At 34.4% G+C, this 22,346-nt stretch overlaps 1 protein-coding gene across 10 annotated transcripts in view; it reads left to right on the top strand.

Moving 5' to 3' along the window:
• The window catches only part of heph (polypyrimidine tract-binding protein 1 heph), a 308,076-nt gene that overhangs the window by 261,997 nt on the left and 23,733 nt on the right, over nt 1-22,346 (top strand). For all 10 annotated transcript variants that reach the window (XM_013322436.1, XM_013322445.1, XM_013322437.1 and 7 more), the window contains 3 exons: nt 7,173-7,274; nt 13,055-13,201; nt 17,492-17,638. In XM_013322436.1, coding sequence (XP_013177890.1) covers nt 7,173-7,274; nt 13,055-13,201; nt 17,492-17,638 — 396 coding nt within the window. The remainder of the gene's footprint in view (nt 1-7,172; nt 7,275-13,054; nt 13,202-17,491; nt 17,639-22,346) is intronic.

Here is a 22,346-nt window from a genome sequence, read left to right as displayed (position 1 = left end):
AAATTGTTTCAACTGTATAAAGTGCTTCCTTTTACTTCTTATTTATATTTTAATTGAATCATTTGAATTAGGTTGAAAAAATTATGTATGAAATTAACAGTGGTAGAGCCCGCTTCAACATCTTCGCACGAATTGGCCCGGTTCGCCCGGTGAAATACCACGACCACACAGAAGACAGACGTGAAGTGGAAGCAATTCCGCGTTTCGTCTGATGAGTGTGCGTCCCGAAGGCCTAATTTAGTCCTCTTTCCCTTCTCCTCCGTCGATTAAAGGTAGGCAACGCATATGCAATTGCGTATGTCTATGGGCAAAGGTCACTTCGCTATATCAGCGATTTCAGGTGGCCGCTCGCTCCTTTGCCGCCTTATGATCTGCACTGAGGCATCGTGGTTTACAAGTTACGACCATGCTACAAATTTGAAATACTGCGCAGATAGTGCGTTAGTCGTATGTTTTAGTCAAACAATCTTACAATTGATAACTTACATAAAATTTTCCTAAAGTTTCTATTTCAATATCTCTGTGTTATTATTCTGTTGACTGTGGCCTATTCACCCCTAATTTGGGTAAGCTACGTGCCCCTCGATTAGGACATGAGTATATGAGCTGACGATGTCGTATGTGAATAACAGGAGAAAACGTCAAGTGATGTTCATATTTGTTAAACTGTCGCCGTTTCACGCATCGATATACTAAATCGCAGAGGAGTAGGAGCGCTTGAAATAACAGAGAAAATCGCGGCCGTGTATCGAGCTCGGTATAATATTTGGAAGGCAAAAGAAAAATATGAAAAGGTGGAATATTGCCAGACAAAATTACGATCGCTTTAGACTCCGCACGGCCCATTGAGGGGTGAATTGTTACCTTCCTACATTGCCATAAAGAATCTATTTGTTTTCTTTCCCCAGTACAGCGATTTCGATTGTGTATATTCTGGTTTGGTATAGACAGAAAACGTAAATCTTGCCTTTTGTTTGAAAATATGGTTTTCAGACATTTCTTCTGGAAAAGGAAAAAAACTTCATCAAAAGATGATGAAAAGTGACTTTTTTTTGACTAGTCTTAAAATTATGTGTGACAAATTTACAATAACCATCTCGTTTTTTGGCGTGTTTATAAATGTTAAACATTTTGGATAACAACCTTTTAGAAAAATAATACTCGTAATATTACTGTGACATCATGTTTTACTATTTTACCCTTTCGTAGAATTCCTAAATTAGAATTCTTATTCAAAGTTTTAGTTGAAAAGATTAAATAATATTTCTCAGAACAAAATGGAAAATGTTAAAATGTACCTTGTATGTTTATAATTTGTACGTCAAGAGAGCTATACAAAAGTAAGCTCGCTCGGAGAATTGAATATTAGCATTAACAAGACAAATGTTCCGTTGGAGTTTAATAGTTTCTCATTAGGAGCTGGCCGGGCCATCTCGTCGTAGCATTCACTAGCTCTGCACAACTCGCAACAACTGTAAGAAGTCTTTGTTTCTACCTAACATCAAATACATTAGTGTAGGTCACATTAGGCAAGTTTACAGATTTCTAAACAAACTGTTATTTGTATTTAGAAATGAAATAATCGTGATCACTTAATGGCATTTTGCTACAGTATTGTGTCAAGTGAAAATAGATGTAGCAAAAATCTGTTACAACAAAGAGGTGGGCAACAAATGAACACTAATTTTCTACGACCAAGTCTTCGCGATACAGGCGGCAGATTAAAAATTACTGAGCTAATTAGATATATCGCGTAAAAAATGTAATTAAATAACGTACACTAAAATATAACGCGATTTTCTTATGTTCGAAAAGAAAGATTACGTTAAGTTTACTTAAGCTAATTGTTTGTTAATTTACAAAGAGTCGTAAATTAGAGGGAAGGCAGCAGCAGTGATGTTTGTGGCGGCAGATGTGCAATAATTCTCACGCATGGCCCGCCACCGCGCCGTACCCTGCCGCGTACTACGCCGGACGCGCAGATAAATAGCGGTCATTAACACGTTTCTTACAGTGACATTAGGCTTTATTGGATCCCAGGAAGTAACTCAATCTCGCTCAAACAAAGCGCACTCACGATTAATTCTATTGAGGAAAATAACATAAACACAATACATAACAATGTCTACCTTCTTTGCTGTAAATTGTAGATATATTTCGTTTTAAGATTCATGTTCCTTTTCAGGTCCTTTGGTTTGTATATTTCATAAATCTTTCTTATATCATAACTCTAAGTACAAACGAATTTGTACGTCTGCTAATATTTGCTAAATGTGTTGTACACAAACAATAAACATCAAGAATTCTTTTGTCTCATAATGTTTATTTTTATAGTTAAAGTTCTTACGAGCGAGATTAGTTTAACTAAAACAATATCGTAAATAGCCGGTGTATTAAGTCTGGAAGTGGAACAATACTGTTATCTTCACAAGTTGCACAATGATAGCACGCGCCGAGGCGGTCCCGGTGCACGGATGGTTAATTGCCACTCATTAAATATACAAGTTGTAAGTAGAAAGTCAAGAGTTTGTTGTATCGAGCCCACTGTTAGGTCAACATAGTTTAGTTATCGTGGAGGTAAAGTTAAAATGGTATGCGAGTTGCTCTTTAGAAGCGGTTAACGTCTGACGTCTCTATTCATTACTAAAGTAACCAGCCTTCGCAACTTTGTTCACACAAACTCTCCGCTCCTACTTTCCCTATAAAGTAGACTTGTGACAGCGAGTAATGTCTCCTGTATATTGTTTAGGGGCTAAGAGGTTTGCGTCGTACTCGTGATGAGAAATGTTCACTTTTACTTCGTATTGTCTCTCATCAATTTGTTGCAGTTTTTAGTTTAAATTGTTTGTCAATTAAATGTAAGTAATAGTTTTTCTTGATTCGAGCCAAGTGATAAACTGTTTATGAAGTATTCGATCGTTAATCTGTTCTTAGGAGAATCGATTATGAAGTCGGTGAGGAAATGATCGGGCGCGGGGTGGGCGCTTGACAAATGTCCGTTATAAGCGCAGAACAAATTGACGCAATTAATTACGAGCAGGAGCGCAGGCAGCGCTGAGCCAACAAATATTATCAAGATCGTTAATTTCGACATCTCACTGAGAGGCGCACGGCACAAGCGAGATTATATTAAGAAACAAACGAGAAAGTGCGCCGTACTATATCATACCACCTGGTCTTAAATACAAACTAACATCTTACAGAAAAATTCAATTCATTGCCATGTAGTTAGTAATCGCAAAATAAATTCTTCAACTATTTTTTTACTAATTCTCATTTAAGAAATACAAGTAACTGAGAATAAACCAAATAAAATAATATAACACAATAATAAAGTTTACTCGATGCTTTTGCAAAGAAACAAAAAAGATTTAAACAAATCTAATACCCAACAAATAAAGCAAGCATAATATTACTGCAGATTTGTTAGGATAGCATAATAGAAGCAAGTCCATATAAAATGAATATAAAACATCGCCAGCACACAGTTCATAATGAAAAGTATATTATGTCGTATAAAAAAACATTTACGGTGTTCTTTAACACGCTTATTAAATTAAATAATTTAGACGACTCGAGTCAGATCAGACTATAAGGTCGTGAAATAACAATACACAAGACTCCCTTCAGCTTTGCCGCTTATTATACTCTTTTATTCTTTTCCATATTAGCTACATTCGCTTTCAGTAACAATAACGTCATAAATGCCGAAGCGATTTTTCATCCCTATCGTAAACCTTCGTATTTCCACTCGCCACGATTTTATTTTACCTCACAAACAGTGGACGGGTTGCGTTATTACGTAATTTTTATTTGTATTTTTATGTATTTAGCTTTAAATTACACCGGCTACAATATAATTATTGCACGTTGTGATGTTAAAATGTAACGTACAAATTAATTATAATTCTTTTGGTTACCGTTATTAAAGTATGGACATTACCTGTCCTATTAATTTTAAATTCGACTTCTGGCTGATTTAGATATTATAGGATGATAGCTTACTGATACCTTATGATATCTTGAAATAAATCTGTCTAGATCATCACGATAGTACAAATCAAATATAGGGCACGAGGTCAGTTATGTCCATTGCCTAAATATTTGAGCAAGTTGTATAAACTAAAAAAAGCCTGAAACAATAGTGTAGTTATAAAGTATTGAGATTTTCCACTACCAATGTAAGGTAGTTTGATGGTAAAATGTTACTTAAAATCATTTTACTCGCTTTAAACTCTGGATTAATTAAATCTTCTATTTTATAAAGAAACATGATTGATGAAAACCACTACTTATATTCTATAACGGTATCGGACAAAATATTTCTTAATATTAGTATTAGTAATATCCTTGCTGTAGATAATAGCTCCAGCTATTTCTACATACCTAATTCGTAATGAGCAAAGTTGGCAAACTTCAGCCGTTTATTGGAACAGGAATCGATTAACGACTTGAATGGAGTTAGCGGCGCAATAAATATTTCATACGACATCGATAGTTGGTTATCGCCCGTGTTTATGGTCTTCATAAAAATCACAAGGGAGGTCTGGGCCCGACGGTTTTATTCCACTATATCCGGGACCCAAAGTGATATATTAATATTTTATTTACGAATAACATCTTGAAATAATCAACGACAATTCTTGTGATACGGAAATATTGTCGGGTACAAATTTACGAAAAAAATTAATTGTCTTTTAAAATTCGATTGAAGTAATAAATAAATTATGTGTTTTAATAATGTTTTATTTGCACTTTTCAATAAACTATGCGTAAAATTTAAGAGAAAGATAATTTATTCAACAGCGAGATAACTTCTTAGTCTTATAATGTCTATTATAGAACATTTCATATATATATAGAAATTCTTTGAATTTGTTCAAAACAAAATGATTTTGTATTTAACGTTATATTGATTCAAGCAATCAGCAGATCAGCGCGTCCCTTCTGCGATGTCGGTAAATCTGAGCGTCCCATCTCCAAGTTTTTTCGTAATACATTTTAATATCACTAATAGATTACACATATCGATTCGCAACAATGATTTTCCCGTTATTCTCCTTAAGAAATACACCGTAAAAACTATTATTTATTTTTCTATGAAAACATGTTATGAGAATAAATAAAAATACTATACGGAATATTTTTATTTACAATATATTTGTCAACTATTTCTTAATCGTTATTCTTGTTACATTTACCTTTTAAAGAATATCTTTTTGTAAATGGAACGGAGCTTTAAAAGGGCCAACAACGTTTGCTCGCCTAATCTAAGTAAATCTAACCTTTATGTATATTTTATTTCTGATAATATTCTGATACGAAGGGTCCTTATATCACATTCATTCAAATGACATATTGGAGAAACGTTTCAGTATGTTTTGATCGAGAAAATACAGAATTTTCTTTCGAGAGCAAAACCAAACACACATCGCGGAGAGCCAATATAAGGGATTGATTTTGCACCGGTCTTATTCAAACTTACATGTTTCTATTATTACTCTTGTGGACGTTGAAGGATTTATAGGGTCGTATTCGGTTATTAATCAGACAAAAGAAGGTCGCGCCAGTATTTGTAGTATGAATTATTAATAATTTAATCTAGCAGCTAATATTAATTTTTCCATACCCCGTCGTATTTTTTAAGGTTCTGCAAACAATTATTATATCATTTTAAAAAATTCAATAAGCTAAATAATTTTTATAAGAGTTATATAAAATTATTTTTATTAGACGGCATGACTAATATGACGCTAACAAGTAGACATCGCTCCGGCGCGGCGTGCGCGTTGGACCGACAAATACGGCGACGTAGGGCCTCGCATCCAATGAAACAACACTTAAGTTAAATTTGTTACATAGCTTATATAATGTTTATTGTTAATAAGTTACCTTATTACTAAAATATTATTAAACAAGTTTGAGAATAAATAATAAATTAAACATTCAAATTGAGTGAATTAAATTGATTGATTGATGAACAATAATTATACATTTTCAATTATGAAAAATTCCCAACTTGTTTCAGTTTAAATTCAAGGACTGAGACGAGCTAAGTTAGTTTGTGATGTCACATTGGCCGATACCCAAATTTTTCTATTGTTAAGAGATCCAACATCACTCTTCATTAACTTGAAAAATTGTTGTGAAAACGAAAGAAGCCTTATTTTCTAACACAATCTGCCATTTCGGTACAAAATTTTCATCCGCGTTGTTTCTTTGTTGTGAAAAATGTTATTTAATTTCGAGCAATTATTACACGCGCTCTACGAAATTACTCCAAGGAATTGGCCCTTATGTTGGTTTTATTTCAGAGAAAACGGTTCTTTTTTCTGCAATGAAAGGTTTATGTCGTAAAATAGGAATCCCGCTGTTACCGTAATCTTTTTATTCTTTTATGTAAATTGTTATGGAAGGAATAATTCTAATACACATTTCAGTTGTCGACGTTTCAATTGGCAGTCAGCTACAATTGAAGGACGAGGAGAGGAATATTTGAAAATTTCCCCCAATTTTTTGATAAAAACGATGGGAAAAAACTCTCATGTTTATTAATATTTTGTCAGATATATTTATCATCTAGCTGCTTAATTTTTTTTAGATCGTATGTAAATCTTAGAAATAATTATTTCAATTCTTCCTCATATTCCCCTTTTGTTTAGAATGGGTATTTCATGACATGTGTCTTTTATTAAGTCTACGAAGTGACGGATGTCCATAACAAAGTGTCGCCAGGTGGAGGCACAGAGAACCTCAACCGAGGTTCCCTTAGAGCGAGATTCGCGTGCACAGCATGCCCTCAGTTATTTGTACATTTGCCTTATTACGCCCGGTGATTTATACTTCAACCCGGTGCGTTTAACTGCTGAGGCCTGTCATTTCATCGCCTTAAATTGAGATTGATCCACACAGAGGCGCGGACTATACGCCATCGCGTGACGCGACGCGTGACACGTGCTTTGTTTTTCGTTTTGTTATAATTACGACTTTTCGATGTTTCCAATGTTTAATTTGAAGGCTATACCATTAAACTGCCAAGTTGGATAAGTGCATAGAGGCAATAATCATTAAAGTCCATTAGTACTATAATATCTAAGTATAAATATAAAAAGTAAATATAGAGATACAGAAGATAATTGTCATGAATTAACAGTGTATTTATTTGTTCGCAGAGGGGCTCCGACGAGCTTCTTTCGCAGAGTGGCGTCACCGTCATGGCGCCCGCCGCTCCACACCATGCGGATAACAACAACCAAGATTCGGCCGCCAAAAAGGTAATTTCTAAATATTTTCATTTATGTACTTACAAGACTTTTAAGACCATATTCCACTGGTCCAGCTAATCTTGGAAATAAAACCGCTCGCCACTGTATTTGCTATGAGAATTGCGACCACGCCATAGGAAACTACATAAATGATAGGAATAGCAGTCCTAGCAATAACACCACTAGAATGTCGAAAAATATGGCTAAAGGGAATCAAATTGAGCACGTTTCATACTGCGACAAATGTTAAATATTAAACTTTTATGATTGAGATTTTATTTATACTACATGCATATAGCCGGAAGTATTTGATTCAGCTTCTCCGATCCTACGACGCATTAAGAAGTTCATACGTGAATAGGTTTACTGAGAAATGCAAATTGAATTTTCCAGTATCAGTTTACGTTTTCATATTATTTACCTTATATTTTTAAATTAATTTATAACTAAGGTTATAATATGCTTTTTTTTATGTGTAAACATAATAAAACACCGTGTTTGAAAATTTTATAAATAAGTTTGTTCAATGTCTTAATTTTAATGAAACAAACTTTGAACTAATAATGATTACGGAAAAAGAAATTAATCAAGCAAATCTTGAAACTGACACAATTATTAAATAAAAGGGCCTTCGTAAAAACCCAACGTGGCATAAAGGACGTCCCTTGCGGGCTTGGAGAGGGAGTTTTTTTTTTCAATTTACTTTTAACTTGACTATATTTCTTACATATTCATAATCAAAACTTTTTTGAAAACGGTCATTCGATTCGTGCAATTTAAATTATTTTAAATATATATTTAAATATTTCCTGTGTTTAGTCTTACTATGTATTTCCACTACCAAAACATGGCACATGTTCAATTGCATATTTTATTAAATATACACTGAACGTTCTGTTTCACCCAGAAAATTATATGGGTTTATCTTTATTATCTTTCTGTTATTAATTTTGTAAACTGTGTAGTTTTAAATACAGATTTGTAGATTAATATTAGAACTTTTAAGGTTGTGATATTTGATTGAGTAAAAGAAAATTATGATTTTTTTTTTTTACATTTTGATTTACAAAAATTTTCAGTTTTTATTGATTGTGTATGGTTAACTAGTTCGAGATAATTATCACGAAATGTTTCCTAAATCAAAATGTCTTTGAGTAAGGCAAGTAATAAATGTTGTAAATTTTCTTATAAAAAACATTTCTCGGATCGACCAGCAAAGCGTGTGACTTATTTCGCTTGCCTTATTTCTCTTTCGCTGTCAGAGAAAATCAAGTTCCCCGTGTTAGTTTTGCCGACCATTTACTCTCACTTGTTGGGGCGCTCTGAAAAACCTCGCCGCGGTAATCTTAATTACATTGTGATCTCGTTACAGCTCGGCCTTAATTCATAATTAAATAGAGACGTGCCCCTACGTTGGTTATTTATTTGCCATGGGTTTTTATGGCTCTGCGATTGCGTAGACTTTTTTCGTTGCGAAAATTTAAACTGCTTTTTCGCGACACCCCTTCTCCTTTGTCGTCCTGAATATTCATTTAGAATCCATCAGCGGAATGACGACTCGTTTTTAAGAGTATTTTTTTTTGTATTGTTGGAGGACACCTCTTGCTAGGGAAATATTAAAATATTACTCCACTGGTCTTTTTATTCCTTGAAAAATATTTCGTGTAGCAGACAATAAAATATTAACTCTTTAGAATTTTATAGCCACTACAAAAACAAACTTTTATATTTTTTCATGCAATTTTTGTAAATGCCCTCCCTAACACACGGTTACTTCATAACATCACAAGAGTATCTGCGAAAAACACCCTAATAAAGCTCCGTCCTCTTTGACCGGGTCATTAATGTCCAAATAAAGTAATTAATTATGTTCTGTACTTTTTCCTTCCATTTCCTGACCTCGGTTTGTAAAAACGTAGAGAGTATGTACCGTGAAGATCAATCAAATCAGCGAATGCTTCCGAAGACCCTCGCGTTTAGCGATACTTAAGCATTTACGAGTTTGTCTAATGAAATTAGGACTATCGTTCGACATGTTTCGGCATGTCTTCTGTTTGTCCGGAATTGTGTTTATTAAGTGTGGTCGAGTATGATAACTAATGTCATCATCCTTTAATGCCGTTTGAATAGACATACAATGAACCAATGTTTGACGTAGATTTGCAAAACAAATTGCAATCATGACCAAATGGTAATACCACTTTCTTATATACGTACTATCGTTCGACTGAATTTACTCAGACTTTAGACATAGTAATATTTTAGGGAACAATATCTTTACAACTGCTAAAAGTCTCAATGTATAGCCGATAATGAAAAATAAAAATGATTTTATTAACAATATCCCGCGGCGCGCCAATTAAAAGTTCCGCCGGATCTAGCTACAGCGATTTCTGGTGTACCTAATAATAGTCTTGAAATTTTAACAGCCTTAGTAACTTTAAGCGTTTGCCTCAAGTTACTAACTTGATGAGCTTAAATTAATTATGAACAATAAAGAAGTAAAAGTTAAATAAACTAATTTACGATCCGACTCGAAGGACCATTTGGTAACTCATAGGATATATGACGCTATTCTTGTTTGGGATGGTGCAGAGAAGGTGCCAACAAACCGTATGAAAGGTCTAAAGTGGAACTTGCCAGTTGCGGGTACAGGAAGGTTTTTATCTACATATTTTGTAGCATCTATTGTACTGATTATCTTAAATTTCATAATCAGATTTATGCACATAAGCAATGTGAAAATGGTCACTATCTTCTAGTAAGGTAAAGTTCAAAGTTCACGTCAATAAAAAAAGTAAAATTATTTTACATATCTACTTTAAAATCAATCTGTTTCCTATCCCTTATAATATAAAATGTAGTTGTGAAATGTAAACTGTTGCCGCTTGATCCCGCAAACGCTAAGCTTTCTTTAATCGCACTCAATCTATGAGTAGTCGTCAAACTTTGCTAAAGTTCATCCACTAGCGAACTCCGCTCTAAATCACAATTATTGCAGAGGTAGTCGATGCTGAAAGACTTTGTCTTATAACTTAACGAACTGTTTTGTTGTGATAAAGACCACTTAATGTTAACAACTTACCACAAACTTGCAAAATATTTTATTACCTTCATTTTAAATTAACGACCAAAAGCACCGCGCGAAAGCTGCCTATCGAATTCTCTCGATTATTTTTTCTATCTACACTTGTAGATAGTAAAAAATAATGCTATTCGCTATGCTATTTCGATTAATTCAGGTAGCTGCTCGTTCATTCTGCACCTTATGATATAAAAAATACTACGTACCAAGATTTATTGAATATATTTAAAAAAAATATACTAAATAACAATCGTGATTATTTAACATAATTGAGGTTACAATGTGGTCTTAAAATATGACTTTTACATTAATAATAATAGAAATCTTATATAATATTTACAAAATTTGTCCCGAGGCAATCTCTAAAGTCCTTTTTGCTCGGAGGTTCAGACAACCTGACTGACCTTAGGCTGCCGCAAGGAGCTTAAGTCCTTCTTACTTCTCTTTGCCAAAGTTTCGGTCGTGTTTTACATTAAGTATTGGTCATACGAAATATAATATTGTCCCTTGCTTTTCGGTGAAGTTGGTGTTATTTATAAGACCCTTACTTTATGAAAATTAAATATATATGTTTAAAGTATTAATATAAAAAGTGATTTACCAGGCTTTTAGTGACACAAAAACACATTGGCATTGACATAGAAGCTTGCGGGCGACGAACTGAAAAATAGTATTTCAATAAACACAGGCTGCGCGATCATCGGGAAAATTGACCGATTCCGGGAAATCCTCGAAGGAAAATGTCGTCACAATATCTCTTTTTTCTATTCCAGCAGCCAAGCCAAAATTTAATATTTATGGATGAAATGTGAGACGAAGCGAATGATTTAAAGTGTCTGATGTGGAAAACGTTCTCGCAGATTTTCTGACCCAACGAAAGTAACGTCCTTCTTCGCGTTTTACGTACCACTTGTTTTCCTTCGCAAGCAGAGAAAATATCGCCGCGGACCCTAAAGGTGGGCGAACCTGTTCCGCGATTTATTCCTACCTTTCACAAGTCTGTTTGGAAAAATGTTTTTATTTGTTTACTTACGGAGATTTGCCTCATTTAATGTATAGATTGTACGATATTCCTTTAATCGAAATTGACCTCCTTAAATTTTCTCGTGACTCCACTTCTATGAATGCATCATAGTATGTTATATGTAACAATTAACAATAAGAATTTAAAATAAGCATACAGGGACTTTTAATTTAAATCTAACATCATCTATAAAAATTCTATTGATAGGAGAAGAAAATTGCTACGAATAATTTTTCGATAAAACAACTTACTTAAAGTAATAACTTCCATGATTCAAAGTTATCAGAGGATCGTACTTAACATCAATTGCAAAAACTCACAGCGCTCGCTCTTTTCACCTCAATAGAAAGTGAAGTGTCATATAAAGCTACATTATATTCGGGGCTACGGTTCGGGCCAGTGGCGTAATCAAAAGGCTCTCCTGGGAACAATGGCGCCCACATCGGGCCCGGCCCGATAAGCCTCGACAATTATACTACATCGACTTTTCAATTATCCAACCGGCTCTTCCCCGCGAACAATAACTAGCTTTATTTATGTATATTAGAGCGGTCATTTTGTTCGCCGTTTAGACTCACATTCCACGTAATTTTGTACAAACAATACACGTACTGCCTTTGACATTTCTCCACCATTAACGTTTATGTGACGAGATGTAGGGAGTATAGGACTTTTGGTACATTCTGTTTAGAATTTTTATCTCAGAATAAGGTTTTTCAGATTAATATATTATGTTAATTACATATTTGTAACTTGTTCAGTAATATTTATTAAAAAGATCACAATAGCATGTTTTAGTCGTCTAAGTAATTATGGAAATCAGAAAGAATTTCCTTGTAAGTTTTAGACATTATTAGTTAAAATCATTTAGCGCGAATGGCGCACTTTCGTTATCAAGTCAAGTGTCAGATTGAACAGGGAGGGGATATAAACGTTAACATTTTAATAAGGCTAGTGCTGCGCTGATACACTAGCGCAGTAGCGGATTTTCTTCCTAACATAAGAAATATCAAATCATAAGTTTCGTATTTTATTTATCACTGTGTTTAAAATAAGCATTTATATGGTTAATATTGTAATATCATACGTTAAACATTTATGCGACAAGACCAAACAAATAAAACGATTTAAGAAAATGAGATTCGGAAGGAATAGTGCGGTATATGTACCGAATAGCATCAGACGGTATAAATACAATTTGGCGGATGTCCCAAGATGACGGATTGTTTCTTCCGGACCCCCTTGATTGATGTTACAAAAGATTGACGTAAAATATATACATTTGTTTCTTGTACAATGTTGCTTTTAATATCAAATTATTTTGTACAATGTACGCAGAATAGCAATATGTTTTGCATTTAAATATGTAACCGACTTAAAATAATAAGAGTCCCTTTTGATGATAACAAAGTCGGTAAATATGTAAATATTTGTGTCCAATGACTGAGGGAATGACTATTGAAAATTCATTTAAAATAGAAACCTCTAGAAGGAGTTATAGCGACTAAAACTGTTGTCAAAACATAACAATGCAGTTTATGAATATTACAATCAAATAAAGCATATCCCCTTGATTCTTTACTATAGTATGTTTTGACTGTATATTGTAAGTATTAAAATATTCCATAGTGTGTTTCATAGTACTATCTTTGATTTATGTATGTAATGTGCTGGTTGCAGGTGAAACTGGAGCAGAATGTGGGCAAGCCGTCGCGCGTCATCCACATCCGGAACATACCAAACGAGACCACGGAGGCGGAAATCATACAGCTGGGTCTGCCCTTCGGCCGCGTCACCAACGTACTCGTCCTTAAAGGCAAAAATCAGGTATGTTGAGTAATTTACTTTACGTTAAACATTATGTAGTTGTTGATGAAATTAGTCACGCAGGCCAAGATTTTAAAAGGCTAATAATTTTTAAATATTGTTCCAAATAAGTGAAGACCGAAACAGGAGAATTTATTATCTGTTATAAATTCACCAGGAAAAATATCTTTACAATGCCTTAAAATACTTCTTGAGCGTGTTATATAAAATATTGTTTGTACAAATCGTTACCTGGGCTAATATATCTAATTGTTTTGAATTCACCAGGTCACAGGTGTATTTGAAAGCTATAACAAAACATGATAAAGCACTAAAGTTGGTAGAACGTTCTCCTACACACGTTAAAGTTACATTAAAATCTAATTTGCACTTGCTTGTTCTATTTATTAATATTAAAAATAAAAAGTTATAAACTAAAGACTCTTAATCTCACATTTCCACGATGTTAGTCAACATTTCTTGCAAGTTTTCGACTTTCTTAAAGTCATACGCGTTGTATTTTCACAGCATTATTTTTTTCTACTTTGATGTTGATAATTATTTTTTTAAAGGAAGGACTAAACAACGTGCCAAAACATAAATTCATTTTAACATTGTCGTAAATTTACTCTGAAAATAATCCATTACCCAAATAGAGCACGCGTTTAAAGTTTTCCAGTTCATTGTTACGAATTTTAACAACATACAGGTGCACTCAACAATATTTAAATCCCAATTACATTTTACATGAAGTAAATTAATATATTTAATATTATTCATTATCTATATTTTGGTCGTGTACCGTAATATTGTTCTTTTCTATGTACCCTGATATTAAAAAAGGAACATAACAATGATTATACTTTAAAAAAATTACGATACAACTCTAAAAACGTTTAAGATCAATTTTGTATTATAATTTACTTTTAATTTACTTGATTTTTTCGAAATATCGTTATACATTCATAATACAAAAGGAAATGTAAATTGAAATAATATTGTTTACAGTCAAAATTATAAACATATAAGTATGGCTTTATTAAGCAAGTTGACCACGCAATATAAGTCGGTCACAATTGAGGCAGTAATCGCACCGGAAGGACAACAAGTGGGTGGTGTCCGCAAGTAGGCTGCATTGTGTCACGGGTCACCAGGGTCTCTGTTCGTTCCGTTTTGTATTAACTTTACCGTTCTCGACAGCCTTGTAAAAATGTCACGCGTTTCTAACACACTTATCAGTAAAGTTCTCACGCTTTATTTTAAAAATGCAAACAATTCATCAGATTAATTAACCAACCCTCACTTGGCCAGCGTGGTTGACTATGGCCTAATCACCCTTAACTTAGGGTAGGCTCCGAGCCCCTCGGTGGTGACGTATAGTTAGCTGATGATGATGAATTAAATTAGTGTGTCTTTATGTAATTTAAAAAAAAAAACATATTTTGTACACTGTTTTCGTACATTGTTTATATTGAAAAATCTATTTTTTAAATCTTTCTTTGTCTGTTGTCCGCAAGTCTGCGTTTATTCCGGGTAATCTACGAAACGAATGGACCAATTTTGACAGTACTTGCACTGGCAGGCAGCTTATGTGTGCCGATGTAACTTAGACTATTATTTATGTTCCACTGACGAAGTTGCGCAACCGGTAGTTTATGAAAAAAATATACTCTGCAAGGACACATTTAAATTAGAAAATTCTAACGCACAAAATAAATAGTCGTCGTTAAGAAATTAACCCAGACATGAGATTTCATCGAAAATTACATTTGGCGGAAATCAAGGGTGCGACGACGTCGAAAATAATTTTCAATTTGGGTCGAGGAGGCCTCTGCGGTAGTACATAGATGGGTTCGCAACATCAACAGAAACTCGATAAGCGTACACATGTTTGATATTTTTATTCCACAAATATTACAAATACACTCAAGTATATTAATATTTACATCTTTAAATATTGATATTAGACTAAAATTTATGTGTCTATCGTCTTGATTCGGTCGCTTCTTAAGTTTACTATAGTAAAAAATGTAAAAAATAAAATACAAGGCAATTATTGAGAGCGTTCGTCTTTAGATTTAAAGTTAAAACTTAATTTGAACGGTTATTTGTGTGATCCTTGTGTGTGTGATGTGCGGAGCGAAGACGGACATGGTTTAAGGCGAGACATCCGGCGGTTTACTGCGCGTTTTACGTCGGCGGGGACGAGGCTACACGTGCATTGTGGAATTTACGAGTCCTGGCTGACAAATTAAAAATGAGTTAGTTTACAGCCGTGGAATAAAATGATAAAAAAGAAAATCTTATTACGGGAAGCAGTCGAGACGGATGCCGCGACAATGTTATCCCGTCTAATAAATAGCCAGTATGACATCCACCCCCGTATATAACTCGCCGTGAAGGAAAACAATCTCTCTTCCAGTAAGAGAAACAAGTCGAATCCCTTTTTATGAACGGTCACAGCTCCTCGCTCGCTTTTTTGTTATGAAATTTTCCGAGTCTTTTCATTCGCGCGCTAAAGATGCAATCCGCTGAAAGGCAGCGAAGCATTTCCCTGCTCCGGTTGAATTTATATTGCTGTCATATACATTTAAACATTCTGTGCAAAAATTTAATATTGCATTCGACGTCCATTTTCAATATAAAGGATGCAATCACTTAACGTTAACCGGTGCCCGAGTTACGTATAATTAATTAACACACAACCAACACTTCACTATGCTATGTACACGCGTAAGTGTTATATGTATACGTAGAAGTGCTAGCGGCCCTTTGATGGGCCTCGTCAAGATGATGAAAGTATTTGATGGTAACCAAAGCTCCGAGAGTCCAGTTACAAAGGCGCCATCTGTCGAGAGATGGGCAAACACTGATGTGAGTGGGTGCGGACAATCGCTCCACTCTCGGTGATTAAAACGAAAGAGGCATTGACACTATATTACGATCGAAACTCGCGTCACATCGACGCTTCCATTAATTTGTGCACAGCCTCGGCGTGGATAATGTTTCGGTTGATGCCCGAAACGATATCTATGGCCAACCAAATTATTTTTAACTGTAGTTACTTTTTCAATTTTTCATATAAATAAAAATTTATATTTACGACTACAAGAAAAATTTACACAAAAGAGCTTCAGCAGTGATCGTGGTTTGCGGCAAAAGCAGACCAATTTGTTTCAATTCCTTGTTTGGGTTTCGCTACCAGGTATTTGTTTTTTAATTAGCACCAGACAAATTCTATTTAATTTGCGGCATGCTACACCGCTCCGGCGGGTGTATTTTGTACGTTGGTCAGGCATGTTTAAATGCCAAAAGCAGAAACCTGCGGTCGTGTACGGTACACACATGAAATAGTACACAGCTATGCTAAATGTTTCCTCTAAAATCGGTAAAATCATAGAGCATTTAGAAATTGATAGGGGCTATGTAGATTGAAAGCTTCGGACCGGTCGAAGCCTATTAATTTTGCACCATTATTATAGCAAACTCGAAAACATTGTTGCACTCAGCCCGCACTGGTGTGTAGTTCCAACACTGACAGGCTAACTGTCTATAGCCTCGTCGAAATAATCATTATCAATTCAAAATTGTTGCCATTTACTACTCGATATTAAGAGATTTGCGTTGTATCGAAATATCAAAATATTACAGTTGGAATTGAGATATTATTTGTTTGGTACAAATTATATAATTATACAAATCTCCTTTACTTTAATAAAATAAGCTATACGGCGAGTATTCTTAATCTATTAACATCTATGCGACTCAAAAGACTATAGATGTTGCCTTAAGCAATAGTGTAAAATACGTAGCTTAGGGCACTAAATTGTAGAAAAGTATAGGATACACTCTACTGTCAATTAACTAGAACCGTACCATCCGTCGTCGGTGCGAATAAAATAAATGGATGCGACAAACTCGGAGCGAGAACGAGACCTCTCGACGCGTCATCTTTCATTCCCATATATTTTGCTCGCGAGTCTGGTATTCGATTAGATTAGACGATAGTTGTCGCACCGTACCCACTTCGTACTCAATTTATTCCTCCCCTTTGTATTCAATATTTAGATATTCTTGTATCTGTTGTAAACTTTCTTTCATTACGAAATTTACGATCTCTGTTCACGTTTACATCTGAATAAATCTTTCATATTACACACATATTTAATACCACTTAAATCTCGTACGAGATTACGGCAAGTAATTTGTTTGTTTCTAATTTGACACATGATATAAAACAATATCGTCTTCATATCTCTATGTTCGGTTGGTTTTAAATAGTATTGAATTTATGTTTGTCATTTGTTCCAGGCATTCCTCGAGATGGCGGAGGAGATATCAGCTGTAGCGATGGTGGCTTACTTCGGCGGGTGCGTGGCGCAGCTCCGCGGGCGCGCCGTTTACGTCCAGTTTTCCAACCACAAGGAACTAAAGACCGATCAGACGCATAGCAACGCTGTAAGTGTCATAGTATATTGATATCAACGATAATATTTTTACATTTTCGATTGACTTATAGTAATGATGCAGATGTTTATGAGGGAGGTATCATACGATTCGTATTCTTATACTTAACTCTCTCTACTTCCTGACCCGACCTAACTTCTATATCCATGTATTATACTTATTACAGTGTTAAAAGATATTTTCTTTGTTAAAATAACTCATTGTCGATTTATTTCAAATGTGGTTGCATAGAAGAAGCTGCTTTCTATAATTCTTACACTGTCAGCTTCAACTGTTAAATATGTCAAGTTAACTATTTAAAAAAAATAGTTATAAAATCATTTGAGCGAAGCATAAATAAATAAAGCTTTTAATGTGGCAATTACATAAAATAACATGAAATCGTTAAAAACATCGATAACAGTGTATTAAATATTTTTCCAGTGCGTCTGCCTCCACCGCTGGCTTATGTAAAAATGAATGTATATTCAATTTTAACGATGTTACGTATGAATACAAATCTCTCGTATTCACCGGTTTTTACGGTAAAAGGCCTAAAATGTACAGCGTTATTATTCTTTTATATTCAATGAAAAAGTTCGATTCGGATCGCTGGGAGCGTACACTCGGAACAATAACGAAACGATTGTTCAATTAGCACATTACATCAACGAATGAATTGTTGGCCGACGCGAACGCAAGCGGCATTAAGGCCCTCATAATGCTTCCTATTTTCAACCCTTCAATATTTTTTACCAATATTTATGTATCCGAATATAAAGGCTGTGATTTATTTTAAAGGACAATAAATTTCCTATGTTTTATATAACTTTTCATTGTACAACGCTCGTACGAACCAGTTAAATATAATTTTTTATTACCTATATGGATTATTTTCAGCTTAATTTAGTATTTTTTTTAATTAATTTATATTATAAATGGTATATTATTATTTAAATGTAAAATTAACGATGATTATTCATCTATAATCAATCTTATAAGATTTCCCTCTTTCCTCTTTTAGTTTTTATGGCTTTCTGGCTACGTTTTTTTATCTTTACCAGTTCATAGACAAAGTAATAATTGAATATATTGTACTATATTATTTTTACTTACTGAAACTAACATCATTTGTAATGAATAGTAGTAGCGTATAATGAAATGAAGCTTTTTATATTTCTCGCGGCCGAAAAGGAATCAATACTACCCGAAAGAGAACACCGAATCCGTAGCAATCATTGAAATGCTTAATAAATTATATCTGATATCAATAAATATTCCAAACACATTCCAAGGTAATTTCAAACATTTTTACAGTAAAAAAATTGTGATATATAAATCAGTTTAAAACCAGAATATTGGGTATTAATTTGTTATTCCTTTTGATTTATGAAATCTTAACATAACATATCAAAGGATGTGAACAAACACAAAGTAAGATGCTAATCTGCTCGCATACCAGAATAAAGGGAATATTCTCCATGTTAAAATATATCAATTTCTCAACAATATTATATCGTGTTGTATACTAATCGATGATATAATAGTTGTTTGATCTAATTGTCAACAATACAAACAACATAAGTAAACACAATAGCTAATTAATGTAATGATTACACTCAAAACGGGCGGCGCTTGGAGTCTATTATTTGTATATTTGTACTAACAATAGGAAGGTTTCTAAGCACGATATCCTTACCTACAATTATTTGATATATGTTTTGCAAATAAATAGTGTATCATATGCGTCTAATATCTGTTTAAAATTTAATTTCTTTTTTTTGTTGCAACTTTAAGTTTTTTCAATTAACATGTGTGAAACTATGATAGGATCAGTTCAAACATCGATTTCAAATCATCATCATTATCAGCTCACTACACGTCCCCACCGAGGGGCTCGGAGCCTACCCTAACTTAAGGGTAGGCCATAGTCAACCACGCTGGCCCAGTGCGGGTTGGTTGACTTCACACATATCTTAGAATTTCTTCTCAGATATGTGCAGGTTGCATCACGATGTTTTCCTTCACCGTAAGAACGTCAGATAAATGTATATATGTAAATCGGAAATCGAAAAACACATTGGTACGTGGCGGGATTCGAACCCAAGACCTGCACATTGCAAGTCAAGTGCTTGACCCCTGAGCCACCGACGCTCTTTCCGATTGCGAATACCTTTATTATATTTTAACGACACAAAATTTGTTATTATTTTTTTGGAAGTATAACAGATATAATTTCATTTCGTTTTATACGAAAATTCAAATATTCACAAAATGTCGTTATTCTGTCTAAGCTCGGATACATATTTTGACGTCTGTCGTCACCCTCACTTCCTGCGCGTTAAGCGATCCTTCATAATGATGTGACTGTTTGCCTGTTGACAACTTATCAAATAATGTTTATTTCTCTTTAATATTTTATACTGTATGCGAGACTGAATATTTACAGAATCTATTTTATTTCTACCTATCCCTACAGTAAGTTTTATTTTACTACTAGTATTTCCAATTGTATTAAAAAATATTTAAATAATCATATCAATGGGGAAGTTCATAACAAAAAGTTAACATTAAATAGAATAGACAATAACTTTATACGTAATGGTAATTTGTAGAGACTTTACGAGATCATTTCTTGTGTTGCTCTTGTTAAAACTTATAATGAGGGATTTGCGAGAATAAACACGGATTGTCGTCACATGTTCTCGTCGATGTGCCTTTTGCGTTTATTTAAGATTTTATATTAAAAACAATCCCACGTATTCTTAGAAGTAATATTGATGTTACGTACTAAAATGTCTGGTCTGATCTATTTAAAACTAGCTATCGCCCGTGATTCCGTCCGCGCCGAATTAAAAAAAACCTAACGATGTTCTTCCAGACTATATTCTACACCTATGCAAAATTTCATCAAGATCCGTTGAGCCGTTAGAGATACCATCAAACAAACATCCATCCATCTGAACTTTCGCATTTATAATATTAATAAGAAGTAAGATTAGAATCCAACTTATCCGTTAATGTATAGATTTTTATGCGTTTTCAGGCTTTCAAATTAGTTTCAAATAACCATACCGTACTTGTATCTGAATATAATTTTTTTAAATTTAATAGACAACAAAAGTTTGTAACTTAAAATTGTACTTTAAAATGTAACATTATGAATTTGTCAGAGTCTATTGAGAACCGATGCATTTTAAAGAATGTACATTGAAAGTGAGGCTTTGATCAATCATGCGACGAAAAAGGTTTTTGTGGTCGTTGAATGGAACTTTCGAATGGCGGACGGAGTTATTTTGTCGCGTCAACGTCGCCGTCGCCCGAACGTCTGCCAGTGGTCGCGGTGAAAGATTGCATGTCCCGAGAATAGGACCTTTTAAATAACTCCCAGAGTTCGCCGGGGAGCAGGCTACTTAGCTTCGGTGACTCGGAAATATTTTTAAAAATCACAGCGAACGACTTTACTGCGTTTTAGACGAGTTTTCATTCTTTGTAAATGTTGAACGCCCAGATTTAACATTTTGATTTCCAATTTAATATGATTAATATTATAAAATGTAGCAATAAGTTTCTTATCACATCAGTACCTACTAAACTGTACAAAATCATAAGCATTCTAGAAAAAAAAATACTATGACAGTAACAAAAATGGTTTTAACCAATAGTAAACTGCAAAACGCGTATAATAAGGGTCAAAACAATTACATTATTGTCTTACTTTGCCGTAAGTTTTCCTGCAAAGGCTTAATCAATATAAAACAATCCCTTTAAAGCTTTATATAAAAGTACGGCGATTTAACAATTCAACTGCTGATAGGTCATATACGAGCTAAAAAAACACAAGCTAAAAGAAGAACAAGGAAGGCGAGGGCAAGTCGGGGCGAATTTGTAGCGGGGCCTTTGCCGTCGACGGCAGCGGGCTTACCGTGACACGGTTAAAGCCTTATTTTTGTGTCTGGCCTGCGCGCTTGTCAAGCCCCCGTCGTACAAAGCCATGTGAAAATATAGGATCAAAGAGTGCCGCGCTCGTAACCCTTCTTCAACAGCATCCGTTTTACTCGCGTGCCAGTAATTTTTTTTTTCAACGTGTTAAAAATGCTGCCACACTGCGAGTGTTCGGCCGCTTTGTATGTAGTTGATACGGCCCGTGTCACTCACCTGTACTTTCATAACTTTAACGGTAATATTTATTGACACCGTTTGTTGAATTCGTTGATATACAAAGCGTATTTTTGTAGGTACAAAATGGTTATTCCTGTATATTTTATATTAAAAATGTTTATACCTTGTTATCAGTGATTTGAAGATGTGAAAATGACTATAATTTAAATAGAATTTAACAAAAGTCCAGCAAAAGCTTTTCATACTTTTGAACAAAAACAATGTATTGATGTGGACGAAGAGTATTAAAAAGGTTTGGCTTTAAAAGTCAGGCTATATTTAATTCTTTGTGTAGAACAACGAGCTTATACGCTTGGAAAACGCAATGTACTCTAAACTCTGGCACAATCATATTGCGTTGTTGTCTCATACATTTTATAATACACGTGTCCAATTTTTCAAAGTCTTCACAAAAGCGATGTTTTGGCCTCGTTCGTGTCTCCTCGCCCCTATTTCTGTCGTAACAAAGTGCCGAAATCCCGGACGATACAAAATAAGTTTAGGGGCCCCTTTGTCTGATGCGGTCAATGTTATCGCCGGGACACTCGGAGGTGGCTCA

The sequence above is a fragment of the Papilio xuthus genome, unplaced genomic scaffold (genome assembly GCF_000836235.2).
Source record: "Papilio xuthus unplaced genomic scaffold, Pxut_1.1 DF825928.1, whole genome shotgun sequence".
In the NCBI taxonomy this organism is placed as follows: Eukaryota; Metazoa; Arthropoda; class Insecta; order Lepidoptera; family Papilionidae; genus Papilio; species Papilio xuthus.
This window is presented reverse-complemented; position numbering and strand designations above follow the sequence as displayed.